Source organism: Culex pipiens, chromosome 3 (genome assembly GCF_016801865.2).
Source record: "Culex pipiens pallens isolate TS chromosome 3, TS_CPP_V2, whole genome shotgun sequence".
NCBI classification, from domain to species: domain Eukaryota; kingdom Metazoa; phylum Arthropoda; class Insecta; order Diptera; family Culicidae; genus Culex; species Culex pipiens.
The window spans coordinates 162,821,589-162,847,808 of record NC_068939.1 but is presented as its reverse complement, the minus strand read 5'-3'; the positions used below and the strand labels follow the sequence as shown (position 1 = coordinate 162,847,808).

Below are 26,220 nucleotides of genomic sequence, written 5' to 3'. Positions count from 1 at the left end.
AGAACATAGATATTTGTATGATTATTGTCAAGTTTAATTTCACTCTGATTTACTTCATTTTGGTCCCGCGAGTGTGGATAAATCGGACAGTGCAGGGGACTCATAATCCAGAGGTAGCTGGTTGGTACTAGCAATAAATTGTTGGTGACACGATGGCCGACATCTATAAAGACAACTTCTTATTTTACTCCATTTCGACCGAAAAACTAAATCGGTCCTTTTAGTTTCAATATTCTGCTTTTTGAGATTCGGCGGGAATTTGAAATATTATTATCTCTAATACAAAATTATTAAAACGTTTGTAATTATCAGTCGCATTCAAAAAGAAAAAAATACAATTCTTTGATTTTTTCATCAAAACATATTACAAACAAGCACCGCGCGAAGAAACGTCAAACGCAATCTTTCCGTTTCTGTTACTTTTCAGCTGCGTACCGCTTAAGAAAAATCTTTTCGTGACCCTTTCCTTGACCGTTTCTTGGGCGTTTTTTTGTATGGAGTTTTGCGTTCCTTCCCATCTGCGTATCAGCCTCTACACTCAAAATCAGAAGTACCCTTCAAAAAGGGTTTTATCTACCCTTTATCTGTCATCCCAAAGAAAAAAAACCCTTTTTGAGGGTTACTTCCACCCTTTTTTCAAGTTTACCGGTAGTAACCCTTTGCAAAAGGGTGACGACGGGTGAACTTGAAAAAAAGGGTGGAAGTAACCCTCAAAAAGGGTTTTTTTTTCTTTGGGATGACAGATAAAGGGTAGATAAAACCCTTTTTGAAGGGTACTTCTGATTTTGAGTGTAGAGTAAATTTTCATAACAACCTTGAGTCAAGAGTTTCCTATGCCGATAGGACCTTTTAACAAATTTAATCAAGAAATTAGGTCCAAAAAGCAAATCTGGATTTTTTATTGTGTCAGATTTTTAAAATTACAATTTTGATTGCTTTTTATAGGACCTAAAAAAAAGAAATGGTAAAGTTTAGCGTATCGAGCATACTCTGATAAAGCTTTTACGATGTTTATATTTGCTAATTGGACCATAAAAAAGTCCAGAGATGAAGATTGGAAACAACAATTTTTTATGAAATGGTTTTCTACTAGGTTTTCTAATTTGAATCTTAATGCATACAACTATTTACGTTGAATTAATAAAAACCATGTCAAAAAAATTAAATAAAGTCTAGTCTTGGTTTAGTCAAAAATGAAAAAGTAAAAATTTTAAAAATCTAAACAACTGAAGCATTCAAAAATTGTTCAAAAACTGAAAAATTAAAAATCTCTAGAAATCTAAAGCACTTTTAAATTGATTATCTTGAAATCTAAAAATCTGAAAATCCTATATCGTAAAATCTCATCCGAAAATCTAGAAATCCCACAATTTATATCTGGAGTTTATGTTTTGAAAAGGTCCAATTTACAAAATTTTCAGCTTTTGCTTTTTGGGTGTTTTTTAATACCCCTGACTCAAGGCTGTTTAAAAAACACCCAAAAAGCAAAAACTGGAAATGTTGTTAATTGAACCTTTTCAAAACAAAAACTCCAGATACGTAGATTTAAAATTTCTATGACTCTAATTTTCTTTATCTTTTTGGTATATTAAATTATTTTTTTCATCTTTAAGAATTATTTATTTGATTCTTAGTAAATTTTCAATAGGGTGTAACCGAGGGTGTAACTACGGATATATGGATATATAAACAAGCTGCCTATCCCACTCACACTCAAGGTGAACTGTCACAATAGCAAAAGGAATGGACTGTTGGTTTACATTGAAGGTTACTCCCCTACCTTTTTTTTAGGTTTTTATGAATTTTTTTTTCAGATTTGTAGGTTAATTTTTTTTAGATTTTTAGATTTTGAGATTTTGAGATATTTAAATTTTTTGAGTCAAATATTTTGATTTTTTTTTCATTTAATAAGGAATTTTTAGATTTTCATATTTTTTATGTTGAGATTTGCAGAATTTAAAATTTTTGGATTTTAGAGTTTTTAGATTTTATGTTTTTTAGATTTTTGGATTTTTAGATTTTTAGATTTTTAGATTTTTAGATTTTTAGATTTTTAGATTTTTAGATTTTTAGATTTTTAGATTTTTAGATTTTTAGATTTTTAGATTTTTAGATTTTTAGATTTTTAGATTTTTAGATTTTTAGATTTTTATATTTTTAGATTTTTAGATTTTTAGATTTTTTGATTTTTTGATTTTTTGATTTTTTGATTTTTAAATTTTTTAACTTTTAAATTTAGATTTTTTGATTTTTGGATTTTTAGATTGTTAAATTTTTAGATTTTTAGATTATTAGATTTTTAGATTTTTAGATTTTTAGATTTTTAGATTTTTAGATTTTTAGATTTTTAGATTTTTAGAATTTTAGATTTTTATATTTTTAGATTTTTAGATTTTTAGATTTTTAGATTTTTAGATTTTTAGATTTTTAGATTTTTAGATTTTTAGATTTTTAGATTTTTAGATTTTTAGATTTTTAGATTTTTGGATTTTTAGATTTTAAAATTTTTAAATTTTTTGATTTTTAGATTTTTAGATTTTTAGATTTTAAGAATTTTAAAATTTTTAGATTTTTAAATTTTTAGATTTTTAAATTTTTAGATTTTTAGATTTTTATTTTTTTTTATTTTTAGATTTTTAGATTTTTAGATTTCTTGATTTTTTAAAATTTTTGGTAATTTAAATTTAAAAATTTACGTTTTTAATTTGTTTACCTTCGTACATCTTTTGATTTTTCGATTCTTGGCATTTTTAAGATTTTTTTGATATTAAGATTTTTAGTTTTTTTTAATAGATTGTAAGGTTTTTGGATTAATAAGATTTAAAATATTTATAGCCTTTTTATTTTTTTTTAGATTTTTGGAATTATCGCGATTACACTCAAACCCCGATGGTTTGACACCAACTGTTGTCAAACGAACGGGGTCACGTTTAGTTTGACACCCTTTTTACACGGAGTTCACACACACTACCAAACGTTTGTTTTAATAGTGTGCGTGAGCGCCGTGTAAAAAGTGACAGCTCGTCACTTTTTAGTTTGACTTTGACCAACCAACGGGGTACAAACTAAAAAAGTGTCAAACGAAAAAGTGACCAATCACCGGGGATTGAGTGTATTAAACTATTTTAAACGACAAACTGTAGAGCAATCAATTTGATTCGATTTTGAATTTTGATAATCAAATCAAAAAGCTTAAAAATAAATCCAGAAATCATAAATTTCCAAATAAATAAAAAAATAAAAAATTAAATCCTAAATATAAAATAAAGCAGCGATTTGGTTTATGTTACTGATGTTACTTTATTGCACTACATCTTCGCTTAAAACCTGAATAACTTTTACCTCACACGTGCCTTTAACCAAACACGGGTGACATAAAAATCAAACTAACAAATCCGTCCTGTAAAAACTGGCACTTCAAAAGCATTCTTGCAGTTTTCCTCCCATCTGTCAACGGTTGCGTTTGCCTCGCGCAAAAAACGCAAACTCGCCTTCTTCTTCTTTCGCACACGCTCGGCTGTCAAGTTTTCTTTTTCTTTTCGCGGCTCGGCCTCGGCGCACGGCGCTGACATCTTTCTTTTCTGCCTTTACCACGTTTTGCTAAAGTTGTGGTGCGACCAAAATGTATAACGTTGTGTCGAAAAAACGCCGGGTAAATGTCGAAAATGGGCCAAAATTATGTTTTCCGGAGGCGGGGGAACTTCCGGCGCAGCGGCCAGCATGGATTTGTGGCGGTTCCGGGCGGATTTTGACCGAAAATTGAGTGATTTTGTGTGGTGCACTGGTGTTTGACAGTTCCTAAGGGGAAGAGTGGTTCCATGGCTTGCTTTGAGAGGGGAGTGATTTTGGTGTAGAATCTGTTCTGGTGTGATGGACTTTACTGAAAGTGTGTTGAAAACAAGTGGTTCCAGGTTGCTTGGATGGTTCCTGCAAATCCGCCCGGGAACTCGTCACAAATTTGTTTGCTGCTGCTGCGCTGTCACAACATAACCTCCAAATCCTGTCGACTATTTTGGTAAACAAAAACGCACAACCACCCCGTAACTAATCCGGATTCTTCCCCTTTCCAGTTCGTTGCCAATGGCATGTTCCGTGCTGAGCTGAACGAGTTCCTGACTCGTGAGCTGGCCGAGGATGGCTACTCCGGTGTGGAGGTTCGCGTCACCCCGACCCGTACCGAGATCATCATCATGGCCACCCGCACCCAGAACGTGCTCGGCGAGAAGGGCCGCCGCATCCGCGAGCTGACCGCCGTCGTCCAGAAGCGGTGAGTTTTGGGAGGCCGTCTGTGCGCGGAACATAAGAATGATTTTGGAAGAAGTTGCGGCGAGAGCAGACTGAAGAAAGTCAAAGTAGTTATATTGTAGAATGGCGTAGGACCAAGCAATTTTGCTCGGTAATTACTTTCCAAGTTGTTCCTCACTAGAAGAAGTGACCAAGTTCTAGGTTCTTGGAATTGAAGTTAGTGTTTGGTTGTTTGAAGATATAAATGGTCCGAAATATTGTGCCTGCAACCCATGTTGTATTTAGAATGACTCTCAAGTATCTTCCAGTTAACCGTAGTCCTACGTTTGTTTTGTTCCGTGGTTCTTTTATGCATTTTAAACTCTTTAGCTAGTTTCTAAAAAGACTGGAGCGATTGAAAACAGTTTTTTTTACGAATACTCGGTGTATTCTGGTTTATTGTTATGTTATTCGTCAGCCCAGCCGCAATTCGTTTACACTTTGTTTGTTGTTCTGTTTTTTAAATTCATATTTATAGTTTTGAAGAAAAAAAAAGTGGATTAAATAAATTTGAAATTCTTTCATTCATACTAAAAATCGGTAATATTTGTTTGAGTCTATGGAACGAGCATTAGAATCCGGTTCTGAATCGACTATATTTTAATTTTCCATGATTTTTTAGCTTTAAAATGTTCTTGAGAATGTTTCTTAAATCTTGAGTGTGCAAATTTGATTGATGGGCTATCTACAATCACTTAGCTTAGAACATCTAATTAAAGTAGTTACTTAGGAAAGTACGCAACTTACGGCCGTCATCCACAATCAACTTAGAAATTTTGCTGGGCTGATATACGTTGCTATGCAGTTGTTTGTTTACCTTTGATATTGAAACGTCAACTTACCGTAGATTTTGAAATTTTTCAAACCATACGTCAGTTTCTAATTTGATTACTTTTCCATTGTAGAAGCTCGGCTTCATTTCCATTGATTCAAATTCCTAAGCTAAGTAAAATTTTCTAAGCTAAGTGATTGTAGATAGGCCAAATTTTACGCGAAGATTTTTGCTCACTTTGGTTGAGAATTTCAAAAATTAAAAATTATGTACATACAAAGTTTCATAATTCCGAAGTTCTAGAACTCTTAAATTCCTTCATTGCCAAATTTAAAATTTCTGTCATTTAAATGAATTGAAAAAAAAAACTTTGACATTTTAGAAATTGAAAATTTTACAATATTTGAATGACGAAACATTGGAAATATAAAATTATTAATACGATTTTTTTTCAATTTTGTTTTTATAAATTATTGTTTTTCTGAATTCATACATTATTAATTTATGAAATTTTGTATAACAGAACATAGAATTTCACAATTTTAGATCTTTTAACTAGCCCATTTTTTTTTAAATCTTTATTTTTTTAAATACTTCTACTCTAAAATAAAAAAAAATCAGTCTCGAATTTTAGGATTTTAAGAATTTTACAATTTTTTTAAAATATTAAAATAAAAAAGTATTTTTTTATTATTTTTTTTAATTTTTGATTTTTTAAATTCATGAATTTTTATTTTTTTAATGTTGAATTTTAGAATCAAAGAATTTTACAAGTTTATAATCTAAAAATATCAAAATCTTAAAATTTCACTATGTTGGAAGCTAAATTTAATTTTTTTGAATTTTTGGATCTTGTATTTTTGAATTAAAAAAATATATGAATTTGGATTTTTTGGAATATTAGTACTCAGAATATAACAGTTTTGAAGTTTTAAATTAAATAAACTTAAAAAAAAAATAGAATTTCACAATTTAATAATTTAGAAATTTTAGTGTTTTTTTTTTAAATTCGAAATCTGAATGTTTTGAAATTTTCTAAAAATTCAAGACTGATTGTAAAAATTGTAAATTATGAAATTCTAATTTTCTAAAGTTCCTATATTTTAAAACTTCAAAACTGTTATATTCTTGAGCACCAATATTCCAAAAATTCCAAATTCATATATTTTTTTTAAATTCAAAAATACAAAATCCAAAAATTCAAAAAATAATTCAGCTTCCAACAAATTGAAATTTATAGATTTTGATATTTTTAGATTTTAAACTTTAAAAATTATTGAATTCAAAAAATCACCATAAAAATAAAAATGCACGAATACGAAAATTCAAAAATTTAAAAAAATATTTATAAAAAAAATACTTTTTAATTTTCAAATTCCAAAAATTCTGAGACTAATTTAAAGTTGAAGAATTTGAAAAAAATCAACAGTTCAAAAATGAACAAAAAAATTATGATATAAAAGATTTAAAATTGTGAAATTCTTGTACCTTTAAATTCATAATTTTTTATTCTTTTGGGTGAATTTAAGAATTGAAGAATTTTACGAGTTTATAATCTAAAAATAACAAAATTTAAAAATTTCAATATGTTGGCAGCTGATTTTTTTTTACTTTTTTATCCTTGTATTTTTGAATAAATAAAATGTATTATTGTAATATTAGTACATAATAATTTAACAGTTTTAAAGTTTTAAAATATAGGATCTTAAGAACATTAGAATTCACAATTTAATAATTATAAAATTTAGTGTTTTTTTAATTTGAACTTTAAATGTTTTGAAATTCAAAAAATAAAATTCCGGAATTAAAAAAAAAATAAGTCCAACATTTAAATTTATTAATTTTCGTAATTTAAATCTAAGAATTAAAAAAAAATATTAAAAACATCGCATTTTTTTATTTGTTGTGCTATGGAATTTGAATTTTTTTTGAGTCCTTGTTTTTTAAAATTAAGAAAAAATAGGATGTAAAGTAAAAAAAGTAAATCTTTCCCAGTTCCTGAGGGGAACACCCTTGAAGAGTATCGGGGCCGGCATTTACAAAGCGGATTCAGTGGCAGTTTCATTCTCAACTTAATGTTAACATGTTAAGGTTAATGTTAACATTCCATAGGTCGCCTCCCTAAGGTGTCGTGATAAGGTCCAGTTTGTGACGAAACACTACCTTTCCTTTACTAAGCAATCGAATCCAGAAGGGAAAAGATCACCAGTTGTGTTGGTCCGAGCCGGGATTTAAACCCCGATCTACCGCTTACGAGGCGGAAGCGTTACCACTGGGCTACGTGGCTCGGTCAAAAAATAGGATGGGTCATAAAAAATGCCGAAATTTGCATGTAAAAATAAATAAATTTAAATTGGTAAAAACATAAACCTGTCCATTAGGCAATGATTAATTTTCAAATTATGTTTTTTTTTGTCTCGATCAAAAAAACTTTTGCGGAACTGTAAATCAGAAATTCACATATTTTTTTCAGTTATTAAACTTCGGTTTCCAATTAAATTTTAAAGTTTTTCTTTAAAATATTTGTCGACATAAACATTAAAAAATATTTGCAGCGGCCTAATTTTAAAGTAAAAAAAAACAATCTTAATTTTTTTTTAAATTTAGGAATTTTAGAACTTAAGAATTTCTATATTTTATACATACTCAAGTTTAAGTATTCTTATATTTGAATTTCATAGATCTAGGATTTTTTCTCAAAATTTATTTTCCTTAAAAGAGCACGCAGCTAGCAAAATCTAAACTTAGAAACATGTACCCTCCCTGTAATTCTGAATTGCAAATGTAACATCCTGGAGCAGAAATGTGAAATTCTAATAAACACCAATTGAATTGAAATTATATTTGAATTTTTAAATTTTAGAACTTTGGAAATCTTGTACTTTTGAAATCACGGATGTTTGAAATGTTGGAATTTCAAATATTATAACTTGACAATTTCACAATTTTGGAGTTTCAAAAAAACCCAATTTTAGAATTTTAGTATTTTGAAATAAGATTTTTATTTTTTTTTAGCTTCTTTTACCCTTGAAAAAAAAATCATGAATTTTTAATTGTTGGAACCGACAATCTATTAATATAAAGATTTAAACTTAAATTGAAATTTTGGAATTTCAAAATTCTTGTGTCCTAAATTCAAATGAAATTAAGGGTTTAAATTTTTTCAAATTTAAGAATAAAAAAAATGTTAAAAGATATTTATTTTAAATTCTTCTAGTTTTTTTTTAAAAAAAAAAAAGGTCATACAGTCCAGACTCGCTTATCTGAAGGCCTTGGCAAAATTTCACTTCGGATAATCGAATCAGAACCCTAAACTACTCTAAAGTGATTTAGAATTTTTAAATCCAAGATGGTGGCCAAAATGGCGGCGATGAAGCATTTAAAATGCATTTTTTAATTTAATAGGCAATTAACCACTCAAATTGCAATTGGTTGCAGAACTCGGATTTGATGTTAAAAGTAAGAAAAAATAAATATCTGAATTTCTATTATCCGAAGGTTTGTATGAGACTTCGGATAATCGAATCACGAACTAATTTTTTGTTCTCGTATTTTTTTTTATTTTCTTACTTTTAATATCAAATTCGAGTTGTCGGCCAAGGGCTGCAAGATTCCAAGTATCCACAGTGCAATAAATAAAGTTCCCAGTCCTGCTAGTTTGAACTATGTTTTAATGCTTTTGGATACTAGGGATGCCCAGGTGCAGGACATCCTGGAAGGAGCGGAACTGACTGTATCGGCAGTCCTGTTCGCGACTGTCGTAATCAGGGAAGCGATCCGCCAATTGTTGGTTGTTAGTATTCCTGGTTATGAGAGTCTGAACAGTATAGCTCTGGTCCTGCACCAGTTCCCTATCCTCATGCCTCCCCGTATGTTAGATGATGACTTGAACATCTGTCTAGCTGGCGGTTGATGATGTCCATGTTTCGAATCGTGGTGATTGCCCTGTCTTGTCACATGTATTTACGTAACTGACGTATAGGCGAGTGACAAGGTAGCACTATCATGACGAAGTATGATTGCGTGGACGGCCATCACTAGGGAGTTCCGTAGTGATTTTTCAATGGAGCGTAGCCTTGGGTGTGAGCAGGCAGCCTATTCCAGTCACATTCAAAGTGAACTGTTTGTTTGCAACAGGGGTTGCGCCCTTTTGGGAAGTTACTCCGGAATTTAACGATCCTTAGGGAGGATTCTCCAGGACAATCATATTGAAATAGCCGAATGAGGAGGGCACGGAACAACGCAGTTGGTTTGGGTGCATACCTAGATTAGCTGTGTTGTTTTGGGTGGGATTGGGTTATTCGTGAGTAAGAAGATCATGTATCAATGCATCTTTTTTGTCTTCATTTTCATGTCATGCCTGGGCCTACGACTGGAGGACGGTCGCACCAGGACAACCGAATCAAGACGTCTCTGGTAGGATATCTATCACATTGGAAACAACAGCAACAACAACAACCTGATGGCACTCAGGTTCGGGAAAGTATTTGTATCGTTATTTTATAGTTTTTATATTTTATTAACATCCCTTTCTTTGCAGAGCATGGACCACAATAACAAAGCGGCAATGTGGGAAAGGGAAGTCATTTGTGATTGTAGAAGGTATTGTTTTGATTCACAGCATGTTGAACGAACTGTTGTGGATGTACCTAGAACATCGCAGCACGGGGTTTTTCTTCTGCACATTTCCAACAACAGTACTTGTTCGGTAACTTGGCTGAGAATGTAGCACAGTTACCGAATGTTGCTCGCAAACTGGACTGAACGAAAAATGACGAGGGGACCGATGCATAACATTTTCTATACAAATGTAAAATGATGGTTGCTTAAATTTCTTTCAGAGCTCACCTTTAATTTTGACTTAACATTTAATTAAAACTTAAATATGATTTCTAATTTGCTGAACTTGCTTTTGCATCCACTGGCCCCTCCCTCATCATTCCGGTTTGTTTGGTTATTTTACATTTGTCTGCTTTTTAAGTGGGCTACAGCCCAAGTAGTCCAGTCAAACAAGCTCAGTTATCGAACAAGTACTGTACTTTAATTTTGCTTCACTCATCTTTCTACTCTTCTGCTCTCATTTCCCAATAAATACTGAAACGTGTTTTCCCTAACAAAAACAGTTTCCCTTAATATGCGAACGATTTTAACTTCTGTTTATCATTGATCTTTCCTTTACCCATTTTCTTATTTATTTATTAAAATGTAATTTTCATCGGCTCCTACTCTTCTTTCCTTCAAACTACAATTATTCTTTCAGTATCGATCAGTTTATTCTTTCAGTATGGTTCGAGTCCTTACTTAATATATTGAATGATCACACACATAAAATTATTGTACTTTTGGTAAACTTTTGAATAACATGCTTAGGTCCAAAACATTGTAACAAAACACCGCGACAGAAGAAATAGCAGCAGATTAACACGATTCAACATTAGGGAAGATTTCAGGAGGAAACATTACACAGTAAATAACAATTAGTTTTTGAATTCAAACTAAAATAAAACAGTTTTTGCTTTGTTGAAAGTTGATAGGCACACTATAAATGGTTAGGCGCTTATACTTACATCAAACCCTACGTAATGTACCACCCCCGGCCGAGTTAAAATGCGTAACCGGAAAAGAAGGTGTGCATGCCTGGCACGAACACTCAAAGCGTGTTCTAGCGTGCTGCTCGTACTGACTCAGAGCAAGGGTGAGATGTAGGTGTAAGGGCAGTGCGTGTTCGTCGGGAACCTGGTGCATAAGATCGGTCAAGGCCCGTTCTTACACTGAAAATTGCGAATTGCGAATTTTAATATCAAATTCGAGTTCTGCGATCCAATTTCTGTCAAATTTGATTGGTTGATTGCCTATTATAGAAAAAAAATGCCTTTTTAAATATTTCATCTCTGCCATTTTGGCCACCATCTTGGATTTAAAAAATCTAAAACATTTTTTAGGACAGCAAAAAAAAAAAAAGTTTTTTCGTGATTCTATTATCCGAAGTGAAATTTTTCCGAAGCCCTCGGATAATCGAGTTGAGACTGTAGCTAGAAAATCGTAAATTTTGAAGTTATTTGCCTGGAATGCTGCACAGACCTTTTGTAACAAAATAACTACAGTCATCCCACATATTCGGAACACCCTCAAATTCGGAACACTTTTGTGATAATTTGTCAATAACATGCCAAATGCAGCTTTTCTGTCGACCCTACAATTTTTAGGACCTTTATTTGGACATTCTCTTGCTATTTCACTAGTAAAAGTAGTACTTTTTGAACAAAAAACCTCATTTCAAGACTATTTTATCCAGTGCAGCAAAACACTGCCTCCAAATTGCCTGTTTCATAATTGTGGGATGTTATTGTGCCTCCCACAATTGTGGAACACCTGAGGGCTTTTGTTAATTTGATTTGGTTAACCGCGGTGGATTTTCTTGAAATAATTCGAACTGTCAAAAATCCACCAAAGCATCTACCACATTGATCGCACAAAAATCTGTGGTAGAAAAGTATCCACCGGTAGATGCTTTGGTGGATTTTTGACAGTTCGAATTATTTCATGAAAATCCACCGCGGTTAACCAAATCAAATTAACAAAAGCCCTCTGAATTTAACTGATATTTTCACAAAAAAGTTATCAGACCATTCATAAAACATAACTAAGCTTGAATTTCGTTGGTTTCAGTGCGTGAAGTCATTATTTTGTAAAAATTATGTACTCATGGAGAGAACCAAAGTTTACATCCGTAAGAAAAAAGTGTTCCGAATTTTGTGGAAAAAATAAAAAAATTGTGGTTAAAGTTTTTCTTCAAAAACTTGATATAAAAGTAAAAATTTACAGCTGTTCAATACAGCATTCGAAAGATCGCAAGAAAAGCCACCAAATGAAGGTAAAAGCGAGTCATTAAGTTCAATTATTGATTTTCTATGATTTTTTGAACATTGGCCGATCTGTAAACTGTTCCGAATATGAGGGATGACTGTAAATAACCCTTCTCTTCTTTCCCCTTCCGCAGATTCGGTTTCGCCCCCGGCACCGTCGAGCTGTACGCCGAGAAGGTCGCCACGCGCGGTCTGTGCGCCATCGCCCAGGCCGAGTCGCTCCGGTACAAGCTGATCGGAGGACTGGCCGTGCGTCGTGCCTGTTACGGTGTGCTGCGCTTCATCATGGAGTCCGGCGCCAAGGGTTGCGAGGTGGTCGTCTCGGGCAAACTGCGTGGTCAGCGTGCCAAGTCGATGAAGTTCGTCGACGGTCTGATGATCCATTCCGGAGATCCGTGCAACGAGTACGTCGACACGGCCACCCGCCACGTCCTGCTGCGCCAGGGAGTGCTCGGTATTAAGGTCAAGATTATGCTGCCGTGGGACCCGAACGGCAAGATCGGCCCGAAGAAGCCGCTGCCGGACAACGTGTTGGTGGTGGAGCCCAAGGACGAGATCATGTACAGCACGCCCCGCAGCGAACCCAAGAACAAGCCGTCGGCGCTGGAGCTGGGAGCCGGTGGAACCGTCGTCGAGGTGGTTGAACCCGTCATTAGTTAAGCTGGGCGCAGGATTCACGCCACGTTCAATATCCAAGGAAAAAATGTGTGTGAGATGATGAGTTGAGACGAAAAAAAAAACATTAAAAAGCTAACAGACTCGCTTACAAACACATTTATTGAATCCGAACGTCATTACACAAACAGTATTTATTGTTGGACTATATTTTGTTGCACCGGTTACAGTTTAAATTAGTACGCGCGCGTAACGAACTCCACAAACTCCTAAGCACTTTGCTGTCCTCGTCGTTTGACCTCGCTCCAGTCGATCGTGTGGAAGAATGCACTTGCGATGATCTCCTTAAAGTCGAACCGATTCTCGGGCAGCGGCTGCAGTAACCCGTCCAGCAGCTGGCGCGCCTCGTCCGAAATGTCCACCGCGTCCGGATACTGAACGTCCTGGTAACAGAACACCCCGGCCGGATGGCAGGCGAGGAAGCTGCGCCGGGTGAGCATCTCGAACAGGATGACGCCAATGGACCAGTAGTCGGAGCACGGTTGGAGCGGCCGCTCCGGTGCCACGTAGAGTTGCTGGACCGCTTCGGGCCGAAGTTCGGTGGCGAGAGTGGCCGCGTCCGGGAAGCGCTCCTTGCGGTAAAAGTACGTCAGCAGCAGTTGGCCCTCGGGACCGAGCAGCAGGTTGTCCATGGTGAGGTCGCTGGAATGAGGTTGAGATTTACGGTTTAACAAAATTATCAGATCCAAAATTCTAACAAATTATCAAGCGAAATGTGCGCTTCTCAAACACCGACGTAAACTTCAAGTATCTAGAATACGTTATTAAGATAAATTTTATAAAATTGCTATGAATATGGCCGTATTAGCACAGACAAACAGACATGAAAGTTAGAACAAATTTCTGATCAAAATGTGATCTTGTGCGCTTGTGGCTTCCGGAGCCACATTTCCCTGTGGTGGGCTGGTATCATCGAGTTCCATACCAACCTCATCTAACAGCTCAATTTCGTACGACGGGGTGATATGACCAGCCTCAAGCTCTTGGTCAAGGTCAACATCCTTAACATTTTCTTTAAAAAACTCAATTTCCAGGTGAATGGTTTAATTTTCCATTTTTTATTTTCCATTTTTAATCAAAACGTTTGAACAAACAAAACAACTAACTAAATTCAAACATGGAAACGGAAGAGAAACGTCAACGTACCCAAGGGCGCCTCTAGCGGCGAATCCGACAAGTATTAGTCATGCTTTTGGATTCAAAAAAACCGTTATTTTGTTGGGAAACCGGTAGATTTTTTGGGACAAGTTGACGACCTCGACTTTCATGTCTGTTTGTCTGTGGTATTAGGGCCATTCAGAATCTGTCTGGTTCTCCAGAGCGTAAACTTTCCGAACTTTTCCTCTAAAAGATTGTAGTAGCAATACCCCGAAGATTTTCTCTTCCGTTTCTTCAAAACTTGGTTCGTCTTTTTCTTGAATTGTGTGTGGGGATATCGTCCTTCTGACAGTGAGTGGCAGACGGGATTAACTGTTTGCATCCGAGGATACGTTCTTTTGGAATCTGTTGAATTAGAATTGATCTGAGGTGACCTGGCTACAAAAAATGTGTTTTAAGGTAGCTGAGCTATTGATAATTGACATCAAAAAAGTCTCACTATACACACCCAGAATTGGTGGTCAGATAGAGGACAAAAAATCCAACCTTTTGCTATTTTAAGGCATCCAAATTCGTCCACTACAGCCCGATTACGAGTCAGAGATTTGTCATTTCTACTAGAGGTGGGCAAAAAAAAAAGAGGTAGCCGTTCAAAGAGCCGGTTCATTAAAAAGAGCGAACGGATCCATGGCTCACAAAAAAAAAGAGCCGCGGTTCTTTTTGAAACTCCGACCGTTCCAAGATGGAAAGATTAAAACTCTGAATAGCATATTTGTCAATATTCGAATAAAACTTAAAAAATTTCAAAACTAAATTTTCAGTTTTCTATTTTTTTTTCAATTACAACTCCTAAGCTGCCGTTCTAAGCATAATTGTCCCATGTAATTTTTTGACGACTTTGACCTTTTGACATTTTTAAGTTCAGTTTGTCGTATACTTACTTTTTTTTTTAAATCTAGTACTTTGTTGGGAAACTCATCAAAAACAGGACGATTAAGAACCCACGGGACAACTATGCGTAGAAACACAGAAATCGATCGAAAAATTTCGCGTTTTTCTCAGTTGCACTGTTTTGAACATGGGACAATTATGCGTAGAACGGCAGTAAGGCTGGTACAAATTTTATTTGAAGTTTTTGTCTCCCCCACCTTCAACTTCAAAGTCGGCCCGAAAAATCAGGGGACTATTTTTTTTTCAAAAATCTTCAAAATTTCTATGGAATTTGAAGTGCAATCAGCTGAAATCAATTTAAAATGCATTCTCCTGCGTTTAGAATCATTTTGAGCATGTTTGGGTTAAAAATCTTCTGAATTTCAGGAAATTTGTGATGTTTATTATCGCAAAATGTTATTTTTTTTCGCAAGAAAATTTATTTTCGACAAACTTACATATTTTGAAAACTAATGATGGCAAATTATCTTAACTAGTGTAAAATGCATTTTAGAACGCTTTTTTTCCATTCAAATGTTAAAACTATGGCTTGTTATTTCAATAATTTTATTTTTTATTTTTTTGACCCCAAAAACAATTAAATAGCTAAAGAAATGCTCTTCCTTGCCCGGGCGCCCAATTAATTTTTGGCATTTTTGACATTATCAAATTAAACAGAATGTAGAGAAAACATTCTCGAATATTTTCTTAAAATAAAATATTGGTAGGGAAAATTCTCGTATGTTTGGCAGGTTAAGCCCTCTCTCCTAACTCCATCCAATTGTCTGATTTTTACTATTTAAACAACTTATTTTGTAAAACTGTTGATAGAAACTTGCTTGCTCACTTCCTATTGAGCTATTTATCACACGATTTTAGTTGAAAACGCGTTTTATGAGCTGTAATTGAACGTCAAAGTGCTGATATGGCAACATAACATGCTGCTCCCCTATCTGTTAAATTTTAGCAGAGCAGCGATGGAAGAATTATCATTAGCATTAGCATTAGAGCACGCCCCACCACCGGAAGGCTCCACAACGCTTATCCCACTGTTGGTGTGGTTGTGTTAGACCCTCATCCGGAACAATAATCCAACACGGGAGATACCATGTCTTCATCTTTAGATGAGTGTAATACTACCCAGGGCATAAGGGGGTCCTTGCCGGTTCTAAGCTATCCTTTGGGTCTACGGAAGGAATATTAGTAAACACCTATGTTGCGACGGAGCGCGTCCGAAGCAGCCCCTTGTTCTGCGTCATTGTCAGTGTTTTGTAATTGTTTGACTGGTGCCCGTGCTGTCGCTTAGAAATAAAGAAAATAAGATCAAAACAATTTGAGTAAGCGGGAGCACGGGCGCAGCTGAAGAATTCAGCTGTGAAAAAACACCAAAGATGTAAGTTTTGTAATTTTTTGTGAACTATTAGTGTTATTTATTAATAAATAAACTTTAGTTTTGTAGCGAGTGGAAAATAATGATGTTTTCTTTTAATCACTCCGCTGACAGAACCGGTGCCCGATTCAGGACATCCCCCGCGACTCAACAACCTATCTAAAGTGCGCAAGGATCCCTGCGTCACCTTAGTGGTATAGAGGTTTGTAGGGAGGTTTTGGACTCAATGTTAGTATGAGAGGTAGAACCCTAGGATATACCTACCCCAAAAGGTATTGCGGGCGAATCAAGTAGAGTTAGTTTTTTTGTATTAAACGTATACTTGTGACTGTATAGTGTAAAAGATGCATGATTTATATTTTTCATATTTAAAACCACGGCAGAAACAACGCGACGAAGCCGTGCATGATTAAATTGACTAGTATTACTAAACCAACAATTTTCTCTGGTGAATGCAATGCTAATTAAACACAGTTTTAACTTGTCTGCTGTTAAACTCAAGCTACCTACTGTAAGAGTAAAGAGAAGTTTATATTTTCTTTTCATTTGTTATGTGTTTAAGCGAAATACGAGGTTAAAAATGATTTATCACATCATTTGAATCTTGATTTTAAACTCTTACAGCGATGTGGAGTAGACCTTAATTATTTATTTGATTGTTTTATTTAAATGTAAAGCACGGACGAACGGCATGACACCACGAACAAATTTTGCCCATTTTTCTGAGGCAAAATTCAAATTCAAGCCGAATAAAAATACGTTAAAACCGCCTTGAAACACTAGCGCTGCCTGTGTTTGCATTGGCGAACTACACTGAACAAAAATGACCCTTTTAAATCAAGTGTTCTACCCTTGATCTGACCCTGCTATACAGTGCACTTAAAAACCAATCGCAAAACACTTGAATTTTTGGCAACAAAATTAGCTGTTAATTCAATAGCAAAACACTTGAATTTGACGTGTTGTGTCACATGAAATACTATATTATATTTATTGGTTTTAAATGGCTTTTCTTTCTTTAATCAATGCATGTTTGCATGTAATGGAAATGGATTTCGATTTGTTTTTATGTAAGGAAGATGTTGCGAAATGAAATGTCTTTTATTTTCTATCAACCTGGCTTGTAAAAACTTTGTTATTTTTTTCTTCCTGGTCGGGATCGGTTTGTTCGCCACCACTGCTTCCTGGGAGGTTTCTCAGCGTCGGCGAGTGAAGCACCGGTGCCGGCGGAGATGGAGGCCCCATGGGGAATCTTCTTGTTGATGCAGAACCACGGTGGTTCGAATCAAACTGTGCCTTGACCAGTCGAATGACGCATATCATGGCCCCTGAGTTGAATGCATCCAAATCTTGTTTATCACTGGCATCGCCTACCTGGTACGGCATCTGCAGCTCTTTCGCATCCTTCCTGCAAATCACACAAAATAAATCCAAAAATCTAAACAAAACCCCACAAAAAAAAATCTTTCTCCCCACTCACCAAGTGGGTGAATCTCCGGAAAAACGCCGCTATCGCCAAAGTTAGCCTCTTTCTGGGTCCGGGAGACCGAGCCCTTCCGCTGGCCCGAGGCTGCGTCTTTGTGGCGATGCTCGTCTTCGCGGCCACAAACCGGGCAGGCAATTTACTAGACAGGAACATGGCGGCAGCGAACTCACGCGGTCATTCGGGCCTGCGAAAAACGAACACACCGGACCGCCAAAACACAAATGAAGAAACGAAGCAAAGTCTGACGAAGCTGTCACGAAACTGCATTTCAAATCAAAACAAGATCAATTTCAAGTGTTTTCCTCATCACTTCGAATAGTTCAGCCCTGTGGGGCAAATTCAAGAGCGAAACACTTGAAAAGTTTGGGTCACCCGAATGAAAATAAGTTGTCAAAAAATACCATAAAGTCAATCGCTAAAACACTTGAATTTGATAATGGATTGGATTGAAATTCAAACACAAACAAATTAGATCTAAGATGTGGCTTTATTGAATCATTCAAGTGTTTGGGCACTTGACAAAAAAGTGTGGCGTATTTTCAGTGTAATTTTGTTTTGGCATTATTCTAAATTCAGTCAAAATTTTGTCATACTGCGGTGATTGAAAATTGCCTGTGTTTTACCCGCTACCAATGGTTTTACATTGCGCGCTGTTCTTTTTGCGGTGAATGGGAATTGTACATTTTTGATTGATACTAACAATACAATCTGGAGCGAATCAAGAAATTGTAAATAAATAAACAAAGCAAGCAAGATGTGCGCAGTTCTTGTGAATATTTGAGTTTTTCACTGATTTGAGCTGAGCTTTTACATAATTGAAAAAGGTATTTATTTTGGTTAGTGGTTAATCCGAAGCTAAATCAGCAAATTTAAATCAAAATTAAACTGCGTTTCCTCCACAGTATCGTTACAGCGACAAATTTACCGCAGCTACAAATAAGGGTAAACCAGAGCACCGAGACCGTACCTCCACGGTCCGAGTTTCAGGTCAAACTGATCGCCATGGAAAGGAGGGCGCCCAGCCTACGGAGCTCGAGTACTGGCCTCCAAATAGTCCCAAATAAAGAATCGGCTTTTATAGATTGCCAAGATGCTCGGCTGGCTGCACAAGGATACCGAACCGTTGTTCCGTCTGTGGAATCTGTTCTTGCAGATGCGTGAAAGTGAGATTTATAAAACGTTAATTTTTCTAAAGTTTTTATTATTTGCTCTAATTCGAATACAAACATCTCTTCTATTTTGTTGTTTTTGTGTGTTTTTGTCGGGTTATGTTCAACTCGTCCTTGAAGTCCAACTAAATGTTGACGAAATCAGACTTTGAATGATCCGGTTCAGCCACGACGTAGGGGCAGGGGGGGCAGAATGGCCCGCCTAAGTAAAATGCGCCAAAAACCATAGAAAAACATGAAAAGTTACGAATTCATTGTAGTAGGCTTATGCTTTGGGATGTTCCCTTCAATGTTGTATAGCCACTTACCAAAACCAACATTTTTGAAAATAGTGTTAATATGTTGAAAAAGGATACTATTTTTACAAATAATCATCAAAACAAGTAAAAAATCGACTAATGTTGCATTAAACGTGATTTGTGAAGCAACCAGGAGTGAAATAATCCATTGAGCTCAAATTTCGTAACTTTTTATTGTTTTTATAAGGCAGAAAAAAGGTGGTCCATTCTGCCCCCAAGTGGATTTTAATTTAACACTTCCACCACCAAGCCTCTAAATGATTTTAGGGTTCCGTTGTTGTTCGTATACCTTGGTAGTAACATCTAGTAACGTTATAAGCATTGAGCAAACTTTTTCAAACAATCCAACTTTTCAGAAAGCTTATTTAAAAACCTCGAAATAAACATCATTTGCGTGGTTTTTCTAATAAATTTACATTTTTGCTCATAATTCGAAAAATACAATGAATTCAAACGTCATTTTCGGTATGGTGAAGTTATTTGACGTCCTTTATAAGACCCTTGCCTTACAATTGGTCTAAATCCATTCTAAAGACCAAAACCAAGGGTGGCCCATTCTGCCCCCCTGGTCCATTCTGCCCCCCCCCCCCCTGCCCCTACTACTGGGTTTGCCGTTGAACACTTCTTTGCCAACCAGGGCGATTGAACTGTGTCGGTTGTCGGTCTATTTGAGCTTATCGTCCAGTACTCATGAGCACACCGTTCAACTCTACCTTGGCTAGTCCTAGTCGACGAACTTAGAAACGTCCGGCCATAAATCTGGTGGTCCTCCTGCTTGTTTCAGCGTGACCCACATTTAAGGGAAAGGAGGAACAGCCAACAATACGCGCAAGCCCTCGCGTTTCGATCTGGTCGCCCCGAATCCGGAAATCTTCCGCAAAACAACTGAGCACTCCGCCCACGCCCGTTTGCAGGAGGCAGAGAAAATTTGATGACGGAAGATCCGTTCCGTTTTATTTCGTTCTTGGAAGACGGTGAACCTTCACTCGAGTGTGCAATTTCACGCAAACTGTAGATTTCAAAACGTTTTATCAACCGATGAGCCAAACGCAAAAAAGCTATCTGTCAACTAGAGCAAACTGTCAAATTTTGTTTTGACATAAGCGTTCGCGCTGTGAAGGCCGGCAAGAAAATGAATAAGAACAAGAAAAAGAAGACCTGCTTCAAAATCCAAACGCTGGTGTCATGTCCGTTCGTCCGTGTGTAAAGTTAAAAGTTAAATTAAAACGACCGATTGGAAAAGCATACTTAGTTAACATTTAATTTATTTTGTGTCATGGGATTTATCAGCATATTTATATTTTTAAAATAAAAACAATTTAAATCAAAAGTCCTCACCAAGAATTTCAGCTTCAGCAGAACAGTAATAACAACCCCCTACTCCATGTGCATTTTTTCAATCGACCACAAAACCCCGAAGCAAATTGGATTCTATGCTTGTAGATTCGAAATAAATTAGAAAGTTAAGCGATGGAAGAATTATCATAAACAGAAAATCTTTTTAAGCTCATCAAAAGAAAAAAAATCGCGACGGACATGGCTCTCCTCTCTCGCACACGAAATGTCGGTAAAAAAAACTCAAAAAATCATTATCTTGATTATTCGGTGGAAAATCTTGCAAAATAAAAAAATATAAAAATTGAAAATAACAAGCTAAAGTCTAAACATATGAATGAAAAAAGTGTTGAAATAGTAGTTTATGCAACAAGTTGCAAAAAGAGGATTTTTTCAGCACGAGTCGTACATTTATCCAACGAGGTTCACCGAGTTGGATAAATACGGAGAGTGCTGAAAAAATCAAGTTTTGCAACGAGTTCCATACAACATTTTTTGCAATTCCGATAAACACCCTTTGAGTGATATTTTAAGTCAAATTTTCATGTATTTTGTCAATTAATCGATTAAATCAAAAAAATGTTGAAAAGTGTTACTTTTCGAAACAAGTGCTGAAAAGTTCAACTTTTCAGCACCCATTTTAGTGTTGAAAAGTAGAACTTTTCAGCATTTATTTTGAAAAGTGTTGCTATTCGATTCTGTTATTTTTGGTACAGAAAAGTAGGCTATTTCGTCGTTCAAGAATGACAGGAAAAGTAAGTAGTTTCACGACGGAATTGCAAAAATGCATTTTACACTTTCAGTTGTTTTGCAGTAATTAATTTTCAAAAAATGTTAAAGTTGACGAAAACAAACATTTTTTGCGAAAAAAAAGCTTTGCGGTATTGGGAAATAAATACATTAAAAAATTGAAAACTGATAAAAAACAGTCCATCCAAAATACATTGATGTTATGTAAATTTATGAATGTGAAAATCTTCTAAATAGTTCAATCTCAGAAAAAAAAGATCAAACTAATGTAAGGTATTATTATTCAATCATCAAATTAATTAAACGTTTTTAATACTAATACAAATTTCTGGAGTTTTTTTTTAGAAGGTCCTATAAACAAAATTTTATTTTTTTGCTTTTTGGGTGTTTTGAATACTCCTGACAGCTCCTGACCTGTGTGCTGAATAGTCGTCCACAGAGCGGCCTCAATTTAGAACTGTCAAAGCGGAACCAATTAACTGTTCGCAAAATGCTCCCAAGAAATAGCAAGTATTGTAATCGATCAATAATTTATTTTGTCAGGAATAAAAAAAAATTGATGGCGTCGAACTTTTGAAACATTCAAAAGTACCATTTGGATGCTCTTACGATTCACTAAATTCCACCCACTTCTGACTCAATTTTTCGTCACGTGGAAAACATAAAAGGCCTCTTTTGGCTGTCCCTCGTTTGGTCTATGAACAAAACACGCGCGAAGTACTTAATTTTGTCAACAAAAAGTCTAACATCAACAGATCCAAAATGTTTCAAAACAAGTCACTTCAGCAGCAAAAAAAATGTCACGCTAGAGCTTGAACATAGCCTTCAACTTTGTTTATGTTTACAGCTGTACTGCCCATGTTCGCATAAATGTCCCATATGCAAAAACAGCAAGCTGAGAAAAACGCATTTGAAGTTTGTCCCACACATAAGGCTACGTGTTAACTTTTCGCGAAAAAACTGGATTTCCTCCTGATTTCTTGAACAAAGTACTGGATGTTATAGGCTCTTTTGAAAGAGCACACGATTTTGAACCTCACTGCATCAATAACTCAAAAACGATGAAAATGCATATGGGACATTTATGCGATCAGGGGCAGTGTAGTGCAGTTGTATTAGTGAGGAGTAGTGGGGAGCATTCGAAAATCACGTTACGCATTCTGTCTTTTCAGCACCCAGCTCCTGACTCAAGGCGGTTTTAATTTAAAACTTCTAAATACACCCAAAAAGCAAAAAAATAAAATTTTGTTTATAGGACCTTTTTTTTTTAAAAAAAAAACCTTACTTAATCCACCTTTAGGTGGTTGGAGCCTTCCTCACATTCATAAAGTGAATACACTATACAGTGTATGAATAACACTTATTTTTATCAAAATATCTGAGATCAGGCCTCAAAAAAAGTGTATCAAAAACACTAAAGTACTAATAACTTTTGATAGAGTTGTCAGATCTTGTCTTTTGATTACATATCCATCCAACGTCAAAATATTTGAGATCAGGCCTCAAAAAAGTGTATAAATAACACTTAAATGCTCCCAACTTTTGATGGGGTTGTCAGATCTTTAATCGTTGGAAAGGTTTTTCAAATACCTTTCTAACAATATATAGCATGACGGGTTTTCTTACAAAAACCACCCTTTTTACAACCTTCTGAAGTTTAGCTAAAACCGTTTTTTTAGCATAACTTTTGAAGTACTTTTCTAAACTTTATAATATTAACTAGGGTCTCGTGGGACCCCAAGACGGATCGAATGAGACCAAAACAGTCCAAATCGGTTCAGCCAGTCCGGAGATAATCGAGTGGATATTTTTGGGTGCACGGACTCACATCCAGACACACGCACAGACATTTGTTCAGAATTTGATTCTGAGTCGATAGGTATACGTGAAGGTGGGTCTAGGAGGTCGAATAAAGGAGTTCATTTTTCGAGTGATTTTATAGCCTTTCCTCAATGAGGTGAGGAAGGTAAAACTCTAGATCTCGCCCCACTAAGCAGTAAAAAAAGTACGGAAAAAATACCATAATTTTAAAGTCGATGTTTTATGGTGCAAAACTGGATTGTTGTAAACCTTGTTCTAATAAAGTTATGGTCAAGATCTGGAATAAGATGATCATCAAAAAATCCAACAGATTTTAACGTTTGCGTTTTCTCTCTGAATTAAATTGATAAGTGCTTTCTCATTTTAAGTATTGTTTTTATGAATTTGTTGGTGAGTTTCTATTTAACAATTCTGGAGTTTTTTAAAGGTCCTATCAACATTTTTTTGGTTTATTTTTGTGTGTTTTGAATACCCCTGGGACCCGTGGTGTAGGGGTAAGCGTGGTTGCCTCTCACCCAGTCGGGTTCGATCCCAGAAAGTCCCAGTGGCAAATTTTGAGACGAGATTTATCTGATTACGCCTTCCGTCGGATGGGGAAGTAAATGTTGACCCCGGTCTAACCTAAAGGTTAGGTCGATAGCTCAGTCCAGGGGTAGGAGTCGTCTCCCTGGGTCCTACCTCGGTGGAGTCGCTGGTAGGCAGTTGGACTCACAATCCAAAGGTCGCCAGTTCGAATCCCGGGGTGGACGGAAGCTAAGGTGTAAAAAGAGGTTTGCAATTGCTTCAACAATCAAGCCTTCGGACACCTAGTTTCGAGTAGGAATCTCGCAATACCCCTGACTCAAGGCGGTTTCAAAAACATCCAAAAGCAAAAATTGAAAATTTTGTTTATTGGACCTTCTTTTTTGTTTAAAAAAACTCCAGAACTTAATTATCAATATTTGTTTCAACCTGGCACAAAGTTATGCGTCTGCGTTCGACGGATAATCATGTTTCTAATTTTAGGGATTGTTCTTTTATTACGTAACGCAGCAAATTTGTATGAAAATTTTGTTACAAGGGGGTCTAAAATATTTATTTTTTTACGTTAAGTAATAAAAGAACGCTCCCTACTGTTTGCGATGTGATGACTTCTAATGATCAGTGGTTATTTTTTGATGATTCGAATTGACCGTTAAATTGTTGATCGACACAATTTACAAGAGATGAACGTCTATTTATCTGTGTCATAACTCACCCACAAACGATCCCATTAAAGTGCAGATTATCCACCGCGATGATCAGCTCGCTGATCCACTGCTTGACGCATCCCTCGGGCAGTTGGTCCGGCTGCGCCGCCGTCCTTAACTCTAATTGACTAGTATCGATGTGGGGTCGCTTGGGCACCGCCGCCACCAGCAGTTTGCCACCTTCCCTTTCCAAAAGCTCGCTCCTCGGACGCTGCTGTTCAGATTGCTCGATCGTTTGCGACACGGCACGGAGCAGCTGCTGGCTGCAGCTGACGAGATCACTCACGTCCATGTCCTTGGACAGGGCGTCAAACGAGGGAATGTAGGTTGGTGGCGGGGGGTCGACTTCGTCGACGACCGCTTCCTGGGCTTGTTCGACCTCCTGCGGAGGTTCCGGATCGGGGATCAAGGGTTGCTTGCTGTTGTAGTCGTTGACGAGATCGATGAAGCCGGAGTCGAAGGCGGAGGTTGTAGTGGTGACGCTCGAGTCCGACTCGTTGGACGATTCTTGCGCTTTGGTTTCCGGTTCGGAGTCGTCGCCGGCGCCGCCGGCGGAATCTTCTGAAGTGGGAGGGGTGAATTCGTCTGATTTTCGGTAGCTGGCGATGTAGTCGTAAAGTTTGCCACCCGCGACCAGTTTGAGCAGCAGGAAGACGCTGGACTCGGACTGGAAGTACGCGACCAGCGGCACCATGTACGGAACGTTGTACGGGAGAGAGCTTGCTTGGGAGAAGCCTCCGGCGGGTTTCCGGATGCCCTTCATGACGTAGAACTTGCGATCGGTGACGTCCTGAACCTGCATGACGCGACCCTCGAGCACGCGGACCACTTTGTACCGGGACAGGTAGTTGAGCGGGCGTTCCAACAGCTGAATCGGCGAACTCGGATCGTCCAGGCAGATTGGGCTGAGCTGCAGAATGGCGTCGTCCTCCTGATGCAGGAGATACTTTTCGTAGATTTCCTCGGCACGCGTTACGTACTTGCAGGTCTTCTCCTTGGCCATCTTCTTGCGGGCGGCATTCGCGTCGGTTTTCGCTCCGGTAAGCAACCGGTCAATTCCTGCCTTGTACTCGTCAAACGCTTCCTTGTAGCGGCCGTTGGCCTCCGCCTGGGCAGCCCGGCTAAACACCATGGCCGCCTCCACGATGTAATCCAGCGAGTCCACCTCATCAACCGGTTCTTCCAAAACCCCGGAAACCGGTTCCCCCCCAGACTGCGCACTCGAAGACTGCGACAACATCGAGTCCACCATCGACCCCCCAACGCTCACCACGTCGTCCTCGCCACCGCTCCCAACCTCCCCATCGTCCCGACTCGGATCAACCAGCACAATCTCGTCCGGCACCGGAATCGCCAGATTCCCGCAAATCTCCGCAATATTGCCACCCTTCTGCGGCGATCCCTCCGGCGAAATGCCCCGCTCAAAAAACTTGACGAACGCGTACGACTGGTACAGCACCGGTTCCCTCCCGGCAAACTCCAGCAACCGCAGCACGTACTGCCGCCGTTCCTCGATGATCCGCGCGTCGAACCGCTTGAAGTAGGTCCGCTCCGCCAGCTCCGGAACCGTCCCCGGCAGGTGCCGATCGCGATGTCGCCTCACCAGATCCTTGTACAGCTGCTTCACGTCGCTGAACCGCTTCCACAGCGTCACGCTGGTCAGCGCCTCCGGCAGGTACCGCGGGAAGACCTGCAAGAATCGACCCGTCAAAAAAACCCCGTCGACAATTCGAAATTAAAAATGTTCATACAATCGAGGTGATCCGATAGATCGTGTAGCCCTTGTGCTTGCGCGTTTCGCTCACGCTGAAGCTGTGCACCCAGTCCGGGATCTTTTTGGCCGGTTCCATGCTCGACGACGACGACGAAGGGGTCCTTTCCGGCAGATTGCAGCGAAAAAGTGGGTGGGAGGATATTCGGTTGTAGTGCACCGGGTCCGTTTGAACAAAATTTGGTCCTTACTGTCCCATGGTCAACGGGGGGCGCGCTGGAATTCACATGATTGCGCACCGGAATATGTTTTGCGAAAGCTGGTAGGTTTTGCACTAAAATTACGCGAAAAATCAATCGATTGAAGCAGAATCAACACAAATTTGCAGTTTGTCAACAAGAAATT

General features: G+C 37.3%; 2 protein-coding genes across 2 annotated transcripts; one reads left to right on the top strand and one right to left on the bottom strand.

Moving 5' to 3' along the window:
- The first annotated feature begins 3,510 nt into the window (after positions 1 to 3,510).
- On the top strand, positions 3,511 to 12,671 carry LOC120425212 (40S ribosomal protein S3). Its single transcript, XM_039589643.2, has 3 exons — positions 3,511 to 3,652; positions 4,071 to 4,267; positions 12,057 to 12,671. The coding sequence occupies exons 1-3, from the start codon at positions 3,623 to 3,625 to the stop codon at positions 12,580 to 12,582; spliced, it is 753 nt and encodes a 250-aa protein (XP_039445577.1). The 5' UTR covers positions 3,511 to 3,622; the 3' UTR covers positions 12,583 to 12,671.
- LOC120425211 (ribosomal protein S6 kinase delta-1) lies at positions 12,668 to 26,220 on the bottom strand. The gene is made up of 4 exons (XM_039589642.2): positions 26,067 to 26,220; positions 25,856 to 25,979; positions 24,113 to 25,794; positions 12,668 to 13,239 (listed from the first exon to the last, which is right to left on the bottom strand). The coding sequence occupies exons 1-4, from the start codon at positions 26,072 to 26,074 to the stop codon at positions 12,807 to 12,809; spliced, it is 2,247 nt and encodes a 748-aa protein (XP_039445576.1). The 5' UTR covers positions 26,075 to 26,220; the 3' UTR covers positions 12,668 to 12,806.

Excerpts from the sequence above, each read along its gene's own strand:
- LOC120425212 (XM_039589643.2), top strand. The coding sequence starts at position 3,623 with ATGTATAACGTTGTGTCGAAAAAACGCCGG. Across the intron at positions 3,653-4,070 it reads TTGTGTCGAAAAAACGCCGG|TTCGTTGCCAATGGCATGTT; the intron begins GTAAATGTCGAA and ends TCCCCTTTCCAG. Across the intron at positions 4,268-12,056 it reads ACCGCCGTCGTCCAGAAGCG|ATTCGGTTTCGCCCCCGGCA; the intron begins GTGAGTTTTGGG and ends CCCCTTCCGCAG.
- LOC120425211 (XM_039589642.2), bottom strand. Across the intron at positions 25,795-25,855 it reads TCTATCGGATCACCTCGATT|GTCTTCCCGCGGTACCTGCC; the intron begins GTATGAACATTT and ends CGATTCTTGCAG. Across the intron at positions 13,240-24,112 it reads TTTAATGGGATCGTTTGTGG|CGACCTCACCATGGACAACC; the intron begins GTGAGTTATGAC and ends ACCTCATTCCAG.